At 31.1% G+C, this 15,812-nt stretch overlaps 1 protein-coding gene across 2 annotated transcripts; it reads right to left on the bottom strand.

Annotated features, from left to right (window-relative positions):
* Positions 1-10,300: 10,300 nt before the first annotated feature.
* LOC101212541 (root phototropism protein 3) lies at positions 10,301-13,504 on the bottom strand. Of its 2 annotated transcripts, XM_004137108.3 has the most exons (4): positions 12,970-13,504; positions 12,714-12,783; positions 11,266-12,558; positions 10,301-11,131 (listed from the first exon to the last, which is right to left on the bottom strand). In XM_004137108.3, the coding sequence occupies exons 1-4, from the start codon at positions 13,083-13,085 to the stop codon at positions 10,583-10,585; spliced, it is 2,028 nt and encodes a 675-aa protein (XP_004137156.1). In that variant the 5' UTR covers positions 13,086-13,504; the 3' UTR covers positions 10,301-10,582. The 2 variants fall into 2 exon arrangements, with proteins under 2 accessions (XP_004137156.1, XP_031740285.1); XM_031884425.1 differs by lacking the exon at positions 12,714-12,783 and having other exon boundaries at positions 12,970-13,099.
* Between the last annotated feature and the right edge of the window lie 2,308 nt (positions 13,505-15,812).

Genomic DNA, 15,812 nt, shown 5'->3' with positions numbered 1-15,812 from the left:
GACACTTTAATATATATTCGCTATAATACACTTTGTAATATTCGTACATTTCCAATCAAGTTTCAACAATTTACAAGTACGGAATTCCAGCCATTAATCAAAACCAGTGTAAATACCATCAGAATACATTTAACATGATTTTCTACACAAGCATAAACAACCAACCGATAAGCCTTAATCTCTGAAAATATTCTTTGTTGCTTGAAGCATGCTAGCCAGTGTATTTTGATGGTCCAGATAAACTTCTTTGAAAGAAAACTCATGAAGTTGTTGACTCCCGTTGAACCTACAAAGACAACATTAATATAAGCATCCATCACAAGACAAAAGAGTACAACTCTTAAAGAAAGTTTCAACATTGAGCATTACCTATCACTCATGCATCGATAACACTATATGCATGACAAGATTACAAAACCGGAAAGCATTACCTATCACTATTTCGTTCACAAGCATTAGATATTAAGAAATATTTCAACATTGAGCACTACTTGAACCTGAAGCAATTATATCATATGCATCAACGAGCTTCGTTGACCAGGAACCAGAAGTCGGTAAACAAAATACATCGTTCACTATTGCATTAAAAACCATGTTTGAACTAAATAGTATTCAACACCTAAACCCATCTTTTAAGTTGTAATCGTGACTTTTATCTTTGTGGCTTCTAAAGTATGTTTAATACTACAATAGAAAACATCATCATCGATTATACAAGCCCTAAGGCAACTTAAACTGTGGACTACGAAACCAGAACTCCAATAGAAACTGTAAAAATAAAAAATCACTGCATTTTGTCCAATTAGTGAACAATTTGTTCTGTCCTCGCTTATAAGAAAAAACATTATAATATTTTATGTTTATTACGTCATAAGAACAAAAGTGAGAAAAGCTACGTACCACAACAATGATAATTATAAGATCATCCCAATGCTTCTTATCCACAAGTTGAACTCCAAGACTATCACTTCCATCATTTTCCTTTAGAGGTGGGGGAAAACAAAGTGTTTACCTTCTAAAGAATCTTCTTTCCCACCTTGCAGTTCGAGGGTGATCAATCTTTGAGAAGGGTTGAGAAAGATGGAACCTTCATTTACAATCTAGAGTATATTAAGATAGCATAATTACACAATTTCGACAAAATACTGCAGCTATACAATTTGATCTGTCAAATGAAATTTCCAGAGGAAAAAGAAGCAAAAAAAAAGGTAGCGTTCTTACGGTAAACTGGGTCTTAAGCTTCCTCCTTAGTAACTGCTCGATCATTCCTCCAACAACTATTTTAGTAAGTATTCCCATAAATTGGTTAAGAAGCCAAAGAAAGAGTTTAGAGTAAAAAAATGAAGATAAAGAAACATTTCAGGCATAGCTCAAAATAACCATGCTTCATAAATAGCCTTATTTTAAAAGAACACTTATGTTTTCTTCCATGGGAGCATGTGGTTCCAATACACATATATTACATTACCAACCTCCAGAAGGCCAATTATACAAACACAGATTCAAAATAAATAAATAAAAAAAATGAAAAACTTTGGAGTTTAAAAAGAAGTAATAATAATAATTGTTATTATTATTGTTTTATAGAGACTTGGAACGCTTGCACATCCTCACTATTCATCTTATTCTTCACGTTGGAAACCCTAGCCACCGCTCAAGAACATCGCCGCCCTTCAACCATTTTCGTTCACCGTCGCGAATAGCATGCCATAAGTCGCGAAGCGTCGCCATCCGGTTGTATCTTCGTTCGTGAGGCCTTTCGTTTCCACTTAAAATGGATTATTTTTCCTTTAGGTTCATTTGGCTAAAACAGTTGGAGTATTTATGTGTGGAATTCTACCTACAGATTGAATTGGTTTCAATCTCTTTTGTTGGTAAGTTTGGAAGTCTAGGTAATTAATTGTTGGATGTCAAAGTATTAAATTAAACTTTTGTTTATGTTTAGGATTTGTCTATTTGGAAACTTAATCTCTCACTAGTTGTTATTAATCTCTCATGTATGAGATTCTACTACTAGACCTTCGAACCTAAAAATAAGAGCGTGCATGTATTTTCCATTATGCATTGATGTATCTAATTAAGATGCATAAGGTGACTAATATGGATGATTGATATGTTAAGATGCATAAGGTGACTAATATGGATGATTGATATGTTATGATGCATGATATATTAATCACATAATAAGGATGTTATGATTGATATTCATGTCATGTTATGATATACTACATACATGTTATATAAATTGTGGTGTTTTGTTAACCTTGTCTATTAAGGTCATACCCACATGGATGTTCCTCAGGATCATCACCTTTTTATGATTGTGTGGTTCGACGAGACCACTAGTTTGTCATGATAACTTTTATGAGTGATTCGATAGGGTCACTTATAGTTCGATTCTCTTAGGCTTTCCTTTGGGTTTGTAAAAGACAATTTCTCTTAAGTGTTTCCTTTGAGTTCATCGAAGACCATATGTGTTCCTACGGGATCACTAGATAGCGTGTGTTCGGGTGCATGTTAGTTTTGGAGTACTTTCCTACATAACTTTAATGGAAAATTAAGAGACATCTAGTGGGACTAGTAATGGGTCCCTTACTGTCACACCTTAAACCACAATGCGACGATTCGTCGAAGTAGTAAAAATAGGATGCAAGTTTGTTAGAACCTTAAAAATTTTTTATCAAAAGATCTTATTCTCAACTCCTTTTAAACTATTAACAACACTCAAAACGTAACGATGGTCAATGTAATGTCAGGCAAAATAAATATAAATTAAACCAAAATGTATACTTTATTAATAATATGTGTTTCATACATTATTACAAGACTTTGACCAAATAACCAAGGCTTAACCATTTCCAAAATGTCTTGAATCACCTGAAATGTCTGATCGATCCTGAATGCCTAAACGTCTGATCCTGAAAGATAGATTTTTAAAATGTAAGTCTAAAAGACTTAGTGAAGTTTTATGAAAACCTTTTGCAATACCTTTTCATAATCATTTTGCAAAAAATAATATCAAATCATTTAAATATATCGACAAATCATTTCATTTTACATAAATATTTCTTTATGCTTAACAAATCATTTCATTTTTTCAAGGATCTCGAATCGTTCTCTACGCTCGGTCTCATTAGCTCGCATTTTGACTACTATATCAACAGCATCCGAGAACATACAGATTCATCCTTGTTGCTCAGGCCGCTAAGCTTTTATATGACCCTTTCAAATCATAAGCCAACTTTTTATCACCATGTAGTCCGTACACCCCATGGTGGCCTAGACTCTTTAAGTGTATATAAAAGTTAGCATCATCTCAAAGAAACATAGTATTGAAATCATAATCATCAAATCAAGCTTTAACATTATAAATCATGCTTGAAAACATAACTTTTCATAGAAATCTCTTTGAAACATTCTCATTCAAATTCTTTTTTCAAATCAGTAAAGAGAAATCATAATAAAATTTTTTAACATAAATTCATTTGAGAGAAAGACACTCACCAAACTTTACTAAAGAAGTCGTTCTTCTTCTCGCAAGCATCTCTTTGTGTGGCTAAACGAACAACACTTTAACGTTTCAACAAAACGCTCATCACCCCCTCCTTAGTTACCCAAATTCTCTTATGTATAGAGTCCTTAAACTAACTTAGACATGCAAAAACTCTTCTCAGTTTGTTTGCTCCTACTGAAAACTTCACACGTGTAAATTTAATATTCAACCTAGCCATGCTTAAATCCTTAATCTTACATGTTAACCTCTGTCAAATCTAATTTAATATTTTCTTCTACAGACCTTGCTTTCCACCTAACCCAAACCATAAATAACTTCAACCACTTAACATTTCTTGCAGATAACTTTATCGGGTGATTATATTTTTACTATAAGAAATCTTCCACATGAACGAACCAACTTTTACTCGCATAGAACTCTTATCGTGAACTTAACTAAGGCTTCCTCACAAACTTTCTCCACAAAACACTCGGTTTTTCTTACGAAGACCACCTAAAACTCCTAGTCTAACACTCAAAACTTTCACTTCTTAACTTACGCGAATATTTTTTCTCTTCTTATCGCACAACTTCTTTCGCGAACTACCCACAGATTTATTCAAACGTCAACTTCTTAATATTTAGCCGAATTTTACTTCCTTACTCAAATTAGAAATGGGTCTCACACTTACTAAATATACGTGTATATTCACTCTTTCTATGTTTAATTTTTTAGGTAAAGGTAGAGGTAGAGAAAAGCTGGTGAAAGATAAGAAGTGACTATGACTTGCCAAATAGAATATCTTATGTTGCTTCTGCCTTTCATGTTTTCAGTATGTGATTTTTATATTTTATTTAAAATTGTTGTGTAACGACACAACTTTTTATACTAAGCTAAGGTCATTACTAATAAAATAAATAAAGACTTTTATCAAAACCCAAATAAGACACTAAATTTTCAATAAAAACTTCAAATAATCATTTAAATCATAACTAATGTATGTAGAGATAAAATAGTAGATAAAATTCTAGTTCGGGCCCTATTCACTCTTTCTATGTTTGATAAATTTAACAAAAATACTATAAAAAAAAAAGTCAAAACACTGTAAACATAAAGCGGAAGCAACATAAACTTTATCCTATGGCAAGCCACGATCACTTCTTGTCATTCGCCAACTTTCCTCTACCTTTACCTTTGCCTAAAAAATTAAACATAGAAAGAGTGAATATAAATATATACTCAATAAGGGACTCGCTACTAGTCTCGCTTGTTAACTTCCCATTAGGATATTGTAAGGAAGTATCCCATGACTATAATTAAATTAAATCTTTCACAAAACTCAACATCCAAAAAATTGAACAATTAATTAAACATTCTTCCACTAAATATTTAACTAATCCTAACTTTCAAAAAATCAAATAATTTTCATCAAATAACACCCAACAAATTAAATATAGCTAAAATAATTATCTCCAAAAAAATATCTTAAATTTTGGAACGTTACATGTTGAACTTATGAATTATTTTTATGTTACTATTCTTTAAAAGTTAGATAGTGCCCGAATTAGGATTTTATCTTCTACTTTTATTTCTATATTTTTATTTACGATTTATTTCATAATCTCATGTTTTTTATAAAATTATTTTAAACCAATATCAAACACCTCAATTCATTTTAAAATGAATTATTTTAAAAATTAAAGACTTCAAAATCAAACCAAACACGTGAACTTATCAAATCTTTATATTTTAACATTTCCCTCTAAAATCAAATAATGATTTTAACATTTATATTTTAACATACGAGCATAGATGTATGATGAGAACTCGGAATATTCACATTCAGAATTTACCTCTAAATCCCATGTGAGTTAAGAAGGCATAACTTTTTATTTCGGGAATTGATATCCATAATTATTTCATATTAAAATGTGAGCTAAAATATGAATGTTGATGTAATGTTAAGAAAATATCAGTGATTTTTAAATCTAAAATTTGAGTACGAGGGTCACAGAAGATAGATCAATAGGTCAACTCAAATTAATTATGATAGCATTCTTCATTTTCATTATACTCAATAAATTACAAATTGCAGATATTTTGCTTAATATTATCTGTCTCCATCTTAATTAATATATCTTCATTTAACCCATAGATATTATATAATCAGGACAGCTAGTTTTAAATGAGAAGGTCAAAATGGATGTGCTATATTTAATTATAGTTGTTTTATCTATTAAAGAAAATAGGAAAAACATTTATTATCATATACCCCGCCCTGCGGACGTTCTTGCTTGGTACGTAAGACGTCGCATGATTTTGAGTATCCTTGACGCGTTAAGGTTAAAGACACTTGATTGATCTTAAGGTTTTTAAGTTTTGTTTAATTGCTTGGATTATTCTTCTTAGAAAAACTAAAGTCATACTTTAGGCGATAAAAACATAACTTAACAGAGGAAGCAATCAAAACAAACTTTATTAAACCAGGATGAGTGTTTTACAACACATTTTACAATTTCATACAATAATACAACTCTTAAACTTTGAAAGTAAAATGTCTTGGCAACCTTCTCGTCTAGTGAGCATTTCAACCCTCCTTACTTGGGCATAACATTTGGTTCTTGGAAGATGAGATTTAAACAAGTCTAATAGACTAATCAGTGAGGTTTTAAGAAATTCTTTTTCTCATTCGCATAAAATAGAAATATATTAGTTCATATAAACATATCATTAGTTACCAAACATTCATTTAGCCGAGGATCCCAAATTATTCTCTACGCTTAGTTTCATTAATTATTTCGTGTTTAGACTACTGTTAATATAGCATTCGAGAATATACAGATTCATCATTGTTGTTCAAGTCAAGACGCAATGCACATCTTTTATACATTATTGTCCTGCATCAATTCACCATGTAGCCCCTTTTCACCCACAATGGTTTTTTACTCCTTATGTGCACATAACAGTTATCTCATTAAATGACGTAACTAATGGTTTGAACAATATTATTAATAAACTTTTGAAAACTCAATAGACATACTTTGAAATACGCATAAGCTTTTCATAGAAGTCTCTTTTAGAAATCATTTGAATTGAAATCATTACCTCAAACATCATAGAACTACTAAGGAAAACTTTTAATATTAACATTAAAAAAAAAACACTCACAATACTCAAATACTTAAATCGAAAATGCTTCTCTTCTTCCTCTTCTCACGTAGGCAAAATGACAGCACTAATATATAGATTAGTCTCGTGCACATGAAAAAGTTATACATCAATAGCGAGTTTTTAAGCAAATTTTTTCTCTTTGGTTTTCCCTTGCTAATCCCTGCTATTAGATTAATCTAATATACACATGAGAAAGATATATGTAAATTGATATTTATGTACTCATATAACTTAACCCAAATCAAATATTTACCATCAACCTCAAGTTTAAAAGTTTGATATGAAAAGTTTGGTTTAACGACACAACAACATGAAAATATCTACATATTTAAATTACATATTTAAGTTAAATAAATGAAGACAAATTTAATATTGGTAATTATATTATCTACTTTTTATTTAACCACCTGAATGAATGCAATATTTGATTTTAGTTTTCATATATATCTTAGAAAAAAGGGTGTGTTTTCTTTTTCATAAGGCTGATTGATATAACACATCTTTTCTTTTTATCTCACTGAATTTTGGTTGGCCAAAAGTAAAGAGAGATTTTGGTGTTTGAAGACTGTTTTAGGGTTGGATTCAATGTCTCTTTGTCTCCCTTTTATATTGTTTTATTTATGAACCAACCAACCCATGATGTCATAATTTCTCAACTTTTATATCTTACATATACTAAATTTTATATATGAGTCAATTTTATTAATAAATTTGTAAGTTATATGTCTTCAAGTTGATGGAAAATGATTGAAGCTATGTTATTCCTTTAGCTAAGACACATCACTTTGAAAGCATATATATATATATAAAACTTTATCCTTCATGTGGAGTATGTGGAGTGGGACTCTCCTTTCTCTCCTTTCAATTATTGGTTTATGGATTTTTCTTAAATCCACTTATTATGTTTTCTATTAGCTTCTTAAACTCAATTCAACGATCACTTTTGAATATTTTATTTTTTACTATTATAATTTATTTCTTGAAATTTCGAGATTTTAGTAACTTTTAAATTTAAGCAACGTAAAATTTCAATTTCCATTTTGAAAATATTATTTCAAAAAATTTCAAGAAACTTTCATTTAGAAAGGAAATCGAGTTTGAAAAAACCCACAAACAAAACCTATATATATTTACATTTTATGTACGATTATGTATTTACTTTTTTCATTTCTTTTTAATTTTCAGCTATTCCATCCAACGTTTAAGAAAAATAGTTACAAATATAGTTTTAAATGTTATCTTATACCATAAAAATGATTAATTCTAGTCTAAAGTTAAACTATAACTAAAGTTTTATTAACTAGTTATAACCATTTTCATTAATTTTCTTAAAGTTTTGTAAAATTTTCTATCAATATCCATATTTCAATAAAATTAAAATCATGATATTTCCATCAAACATGGATGTTATTTAAGATATAAAATCGAAATAAAAATTAAAAAAAATACAAAATTGATTTGAACAAGAAACTTAGAAAATAGAGATGTTTTAACATATTGAGTTTGTTTAAAGGGATATTTATAATAAAAAAAAATAGTAAAAAAAATTATGGTAGTAGAATTCGGGTCCGTTTGGATTGCCTTTTAAAAAAAAATGTTTTCGTAAGAATACACTTTTTAAAAAGTCTTTTTTTGTAAAATGAATTTAAAATCTAAACACTTACATGTTTGGTTTGACCTATTTATAAACGTTTACGTGCAAAAATGTATTTTGTTTGTCATATACTAATAGTGTTTTATACGTAGGTTAAACTACTATAAAAGACTATTAAATATTATAAATTAATTTCATAACGAAATACACCCATTTTAAATCTTTTTTCTAAAATATTTTTTAAAAGTAATTGCACGTTATCTTGAAATTATTAAAATTTTAAATTCTTGAAACTAAATATTAATTTCGTTATTATTATTTTGGATAATTAATTTTTAAAAGCACAAATATCTTGAAATGTAATACATAACCTATATAAAAAAAATTAATTGATTTCCAACAACAAAATATAAATAAGATAAATAACGTTCTTAATTCATTTTCATGTCACGAACAATCATGTTCTTCATTGACGTCCTCATAATTTTTTTCATAGATGTGAAGACGAAGTAGATTTAGCTTAAAGAGAAACATTTGCAAATTTCTATATTTAAATATATATGAACACGTTGAAAAATTATTGAAAGTATTTAAGAAAAAAGAGTGAAAAATAGATAGTAAAAAGAAATAAAATAAATAGGCAGAGAAAAATACATATTTAGAAGAAATTTCTCATTAAACACCGAATAAACATTTATTCTAAAATTTGGTTGTATGCATTTTCTCTAAAATGATTTATTTCATAATCTCATTTTTCCAAAATTTATTTTAAACAAATGTCAAGACACCTCAATTTATCTTAAAATGAATTATTTTAAAAATTAAACACTCCAAAAATCAATTCAAACACACCTTTTATGTCATTACATTTTCTAAATTGCAAAAGTAACAAATTTAAAAATCGATAACCCTCTAATAGTCTTCTAATAGTCGTCTGATATCACTAATTACTCATCATATTCGTAATATGAAAAAAAAAAGGTGTGATTGGGTGTTTTCTAAATGTTTTGAAAATGAACTAACATTTTTCACTCAACAGAGTTTAATAAAAAATAATAAAAAAATCATTAAATTATAATAATAATAATAATAATCTTATAATTATAACAAAAAGAAGAGTTGATTAATTAAATTATGTGAGGACATTCTATGTGATCCTAACTATATATATATATCATTCTATTTCAAATCATGTAATAAACACAATAGAATATTTTTGGTATACCTTATCTTATATGAAAGGAGATATTCTTTTGGTTTCTGTTTAGACTAAAACTGATATTAAAAACCCAATTGATGGATACCCAAAACCATATCTATTTTGTGAAGAATGATAATGATGTTGAAATAAAGTAAATATTATATGTATTATATGTATTATATGTATTAATTGTGTTGGGGCAACAAAGAAGTTGATAAGGAAAGAGGGACCCTCTGATAGATGGCCTTTGTGGACGACAATGTGCTTCCCATTCCTTACTCAAATTCATCCTCTTTTTTTCGACTCATTCTTAATCATTTTCATTTTTAACATTTCTCCATTATTTATATCTTTTGTTTTTATTGTTCCCATTATACTTCACCACCTCCAATTATTTTCTTTTGCTTTTATAATAATATTACTCTTTCTACGCTAAACAAACCTATAAATCAATCATAATATAATATAAAAAAAGTCAGTTCCATCTAATTTGCTTTGTTTTTTTTTAAAAAAAAAAATTATTTTATAATCAAACAATCATATCAATATGTATCATATTTACTTTTACCATTTTGTTTTCTAAAACTAAGTCTATAAACCATACAACCATACTTCTAATTTCAACTTTCTTTTTTTTCTTTTTTATCTACATATTACCGATAGTTTAAACAACCAAACAAAAATTTGAAAATGAAAGAAGAAATTAATTTTTAAAAGTTTGTTTTTGTTTTTAAAATTTGACACTATTGTTGTACTTCTGTACTTAGAAATATGCAAATCATTTCATCATCCCAAAAATTTATAGGAGAGGTAGTGTAACAGAATAAAAACTCGAAAAGTCTACAAAAGTTACCTGAGAAATTATTTGAAACAGTGGCACAAAACTCATTAGAAATGAAAAGAAAACACTTACAAATTTGGGAAACATGAATTATATCAAAGTCTATTCCAACCAGCATAAAGTGATTTTGATTGCTGGGAAAAAGAAAGTAAAATGTTGTGTTCTTCTCTGACCCAATGGAAAAGGAAAAGAGAGAAAGGAAAAGAAAAAAGATAAGGAAAAAAGAAAAAAGGAAGACAGAACCCAAATGTTGAAATATGAAAGTGATATGCCATTTGCATCCTATGATATTGAATTCCTCCATCTTCTGTGTACTTTCTTAGTCTGTTCTGCAATGCCTGGATGTTGGAATTCATTTTCTGGGGTTTCCAAAGTTGAAATTTTAGTCAATTTGCTCAGTTTTTTCCACCCACTACTCCAGGCAGAGCTTTGCTTTTGCTTTGTAACCTTCTCACATTGTCTTTGCAAGCTCTCCATTTCAGTTTGAAGTTCAAGATACTTGGTCTTCATACTCTCAAGCTCAAATTTCAGTGTGTTAATGTCTTTCTTGGCAGTTGCCCATCCTTCTTGGAATGATTGTGGTGTGGCTTCCAGCAATGTCTTACGGTTTGTTACGAGTGGTTGGAATTGCGAATCGTTTGCTTCTTTTAGTGACGAATTGGCAATTGCATTGCTTATCTTTACTTGCTCCGAGAACAGGACTTGGACCACCACTCGTAACGGGAGCCTTTCGTTTTGTGCTGCGTGCATACATGCATCAATGGAGAGCTTCTGGCAGTCCATTACTCGGCATAGTCGCTTCCTCTCGTGCTCTGTGAGCGTAGGGTGCGCCTGTCATTACCAGTTCACTTAGAGAACACATCATGTTTGGAAACTCTCTGATCTTGAAGGCAGATTTAACAGACATGTTCACGTAATTAAAACAGCCTTAGTGGAAAAACAATACAAGTTTGTAAGATATTTACCTTAAGATAGGAATCGATAGCTCGGTAAAGCCCATCGTCACATGTTCGAGCAGATTCTGGCAGAGCTTCAGCCAGTACTTGAAATTTTGTCAAGGAAAGGTTTCTGTCTCTGGCTACCTCTGTTAGATAGCTATCAACAAGCCTTGCCACCCTCATCTTGGCATTTGGAACAGTCCCTCTTTGAGATCCATCATACATGTGTTTATCAGAAAATGATTGTCGGCTTGGACTCGAAATCTCAGTCTGTTCCTGGACTAGGAAATGCTCAAGCAGCCTCTGAATAAGATCGACATCATACATTGTATCACTCTTGCTGTAAGATGGGATCAAAAGATCCACAAGTGTGGCTTGTTCAAACTGCATTCCAACTCTTTTCTCCAATTCAGTGACCAATGCCGGTGCAACTTTCAACATATTTGCCATTCTCAACAATTTTAGAAGGAAGCTACATGAGACACAATCTTTCTGTGGAGGAATGATGCTGATCAAGCTCTCAATGATCATTCGTTGATCTTTCGCCTGAATGGCCGAGTGATCTTCCTTGTTGCCAGCCACAATCATATGAAGCCCACCTTTCCAACTGTTGCTGCCACTGCTTGTGTTACTCGTAGTGCTGGTACTTCCTTCATCACCGGCATTTGTTGTATCGGTTACCAAACCAGGAAGCCATTTTGATGAATAATGCATAATCGACGATCCAATCAATTCAAACCTCATACCCTTTACTTTGATTGCTGTGATTACTCTAACAAAGTGATCAATCCTGAGGATTGAGACATCCTCAAACCACCAATCAGGTGGAACGAGCTGATTCCTACTAGGACTTGAATCCTTCAAATCATTCCATTTGGGACTAGAAACTTTTGGGGGTTTGCCAGTGTATGCCCATCTAATTCCTTTAGGATTAGCACAAGCTTTCCAAGCAATAGACTCGCTGCATCGTCGAACAATTTGTAGGTTCTCAGCCCACGGCGAGAGCTTCTCACAGCTTTTCAACACAACTATGGAGTCCCTCCATGAAGAAAGTACCACGTAGCTAAGAAATGCCTCAGTTTTGAAAATCAAATTACCTTCTTCCAAATCTTCTGTCATTTCAAGATACTCAGCAGCACACCTAAGGCCAGAAATATTGGCTGCAGTCAAATCAACAGCTATTCCGTAACAAAATTTGGCTGCAAGTTCAAAAGCCTCAGCCCCACCAGGAAGATCATCCAAAACAACCTTATTCAAATCTGGGTCTCTGGATTCGTATATGCATCTGTTCATCTTCCCACTTCTAGAAAGAAGAGGATACTTCACAGTTCATAAACAGCCAAAAACGAAACAACCCCATTAAGGAAAGCAAAACACAAACCAAAAAAAAAAAAAAGAAAAAAGAAAAAACCCCAAGTTCAAAGTTCAAGTTCATCCATCTATGATCTATCCAAACAGAGGAGATTATACAACACCTTATGCAAATGGAAATTGACACCCTCAACTTGTACTAAAAGGTCACTTGGGATATCAGTAGCAACATACCTACAATAACAACACAAAAAGGAGGAGGAGTACAATGACAGACATCAGTGCAACACAATGAAACCAAATCAACAAATTCACAAAAAAAAAAAAAAAAAAAAAAAAAAAAACATGAGAAAAGAAGAAAAGGGTTAGTTTAAAAAGGAGCCAAAAATTGCAGAGTTAAAAGAAAAGGCCAAAGGGTACCATGAGTTTCCTCTGAGTTCGAAACCGTCAGTTTTGAGTGCGTGTTTAGCGGAAGGGGGAACGCCATTGGCGTAATGTCGAGCAACAGCAATAGAATCATTCTCAGATTCCCACATGATGGACAAAAATGGGGAAATTGAGAGTGGAAAAGAAAGGGGGTAAATGGGAGAGAATATGAAGAAGAAGAAGAAGAAGAAAGAGAGATAGAGGAGGGGGAAATGGGAGAAACCCACATGGGATGATTGGAATTATATTGTTGAATTGTCGGCTTTCTTCCTTGATGCTGATTTTTCAGTGACTGAAGAAGTTGGAACTTGAAACTTTGAAAAAAAATTCCACAGGGTGCGTGTGTGTGTGTATGAAAGTAATGGGGTCATGGGTAGGTGATGATGGATCATTCTGATTGCATCCTCTTTGCCTTTGGTTTTGCATTAATAACGCCTCTTTCAGTTGCTGCTGTCCTTCTCTTTCTCTCTTCTCCAAAATGAAAAAAGTTGCTATTTACATTACATCACTACATTCTATCTTTAGATGATGAGCTATAGCATTCAACTCCTCTCATATACACTACAATTATCCTTCTTTCTTCTTTTTTTAATACATAAATATCTTTTTCACTTCCAGATTTTTTAATCTCATTTTCATCTGAGTTGATAATGATTATTTGTGGAGAGTTGAGTTGAATTAGAAAGTTTGTATTTGATTCCGATTGTTTGTTCGTAATCTAAACAAGTTTGATTTTTGCATAATGTTTTTATTTGTTTAACATTTGTTCAAACATTCAATTACATAACTATTTTTTCAAAATTCGAGATCATTTCAATTTCAACAAATATTTTTGTTTCATTATAATATATTACGTATGCTTGGAATATTTACTTCAAAAGATAGGTAGGTCAATATTTTTGTATATAGTATCTTATATTATATTAAATTGTAGGTTATGTTTATCATCACAATTAGTTTGTTATAAAACATTTGTATGTATCACTATTTGTAAATCTTACATGGAATTTTTTTAACTAATATTATGTCCATGATTGTGAATGCATGTGTTCAAAGAAATGCATATATATATTTGTTTGAGGAAAAAATGAATCTCAAATTTTAAAACTCTAACGGTTGAGCTTTTTTGTTTTAGAATATGATCGATCTAGTTAGGCTTTAGAGTTAGTGGTTAGATATGATCGATAAGGTTGGTTTTTTTTTTTTAAAGTGACCATTGGAGTTTAACAATGAAGGGTAGTGATTGGAAGGGTTTGTGAAAGTTGATCAGTAGAGGTCTATATTTGTGGAGTTGAGTGAGGGAGATGGTTGTTGATGTGGTGGAAGGGGGAGGCAATGAGTTAGTTGTTATTTGTAGCCAACACCTAAAGGCATTAGAAACATTGAAGGTAGAAAGAAGGAAGGTGAGTAACTTGGTAGATGAAAGATAGTTGTAATATTTTTTTTCCCCTTTTATTTAGAGTAGTAATGAAATTAGAAACCCAATTGAGAGGCATAGCTAATTTGTGAAAGAATGGAAAAGAAGTTGAAAATAATAGTATCTATTGATTTAAATAAAAGATATAATTGTGTTGGGGCAAGAAGGATGTGGATAAGGAAGGAAGGGCCCATTGATAGATGGCTTTTGTGGATGAGAATGTGAATCCCATTCCTCACTCAATATATATATTTTCTTTATTTTTCAACTCGATTGTGAATTATTTTCACATTTTAAAATAGACCATTATTTTTGTTTTTGTTCTTTTATATTTCTATATAGGAATCATGCATGCAATAATTTCTTTTTCTTTTTTTTTCTTTTCTTTCTTTTTATTTTTAGAGTAGTTGTGATTGATGGTCATTCTAGAAAGAATAATTAAAGATATAACAACATTTTAAAAAAAATTACAAATATAACAAAACTATCGCTGATAGACTTGTATCGTTCATGAATTCGTATGATCTATTAGTGATATATCAATATTTAGAACATGGTCATAAAATCTTAAAGAGTTAAGTAATAAGTGGCGATAAGAGTTACAGTTAAAGATAGAAACAGACTCATAGAGTGCCTATGATTTCTACTCAACGCCAAATCTAATGTAAATATAATATAAAAAAAAACATTCTTTCTCCAAATAAAAGGATTTGAATTTTTTTTTTAAAAATTAGTTATTTATAAGGTTGAAAATAAGATTTACTGTAGGGAATGAGTAAGGGTATTTTGAGTATTAATCTTGCTACATTCTGAACTTAGAAATACTTTCATAGCAAGAAGTACACAACGAGAGTCAACCTTGAATAAAGAATAAAATTTGCCCGCATTTTGAGAAATGTAGAAACGTAAAATAGGAAGGTGAGTCGTCGAAGAGGAATGTTGCTTAAGGACAAGCATGATATAGACTGATGCTTGAGGACAAACATTATTCTAAATTTTGAGGGTGTGATAACGTGTATTGCTGTTATTATACCTTCTTTTATTAGAATAATGAGACCAAAACGCATAAGAAGATGATCAAAGATAAGTGGACAAGATGAAAGGAGCAAATCACAAAGGACTTCTTGGGCAAAGGCTACATGAGGGAACCTACCTATTGATTAACAACCTCAGGCGAGGAACCATGTCATCATGCGAGAAAAGCTCAATAGAAGACAAGGATGGTAGTTGGAGTAATGTGACTTCATAGGGCCAGAGTACACGCTCAGAGAAATAGAAGTTTCTCGCTCAAAAGCGACCTATACAAGCATGCACTTCATTTTCATCAAGAAAAGGAGGCCTGCATGAGCCAAGTAAGATAGCTTGTAGCTGGGTGTTGACAAGAAGGCTATTCCATTCGGTTCCCTAATTTGTAACATTG

Source organism: Cucumis sativus, chromosome 4 (assembly GCF_000004075.3).
Source record: "Cucumis sativus cultivar 9930 chromosome 4, Cucumber_9930_V3, whole genome shotgun sequence".
NCBI lineage: Eukaryota > Viridiplantae > Streptophyta > Magnoliopsida > Cucurbitales > Cucurbitaceae > Cucumis > Cucumis sativus.
Note: the sequence above shows the minus strand (reverse complement) of the source record. Positions and strands in the feature narration are given on the sequence as shown.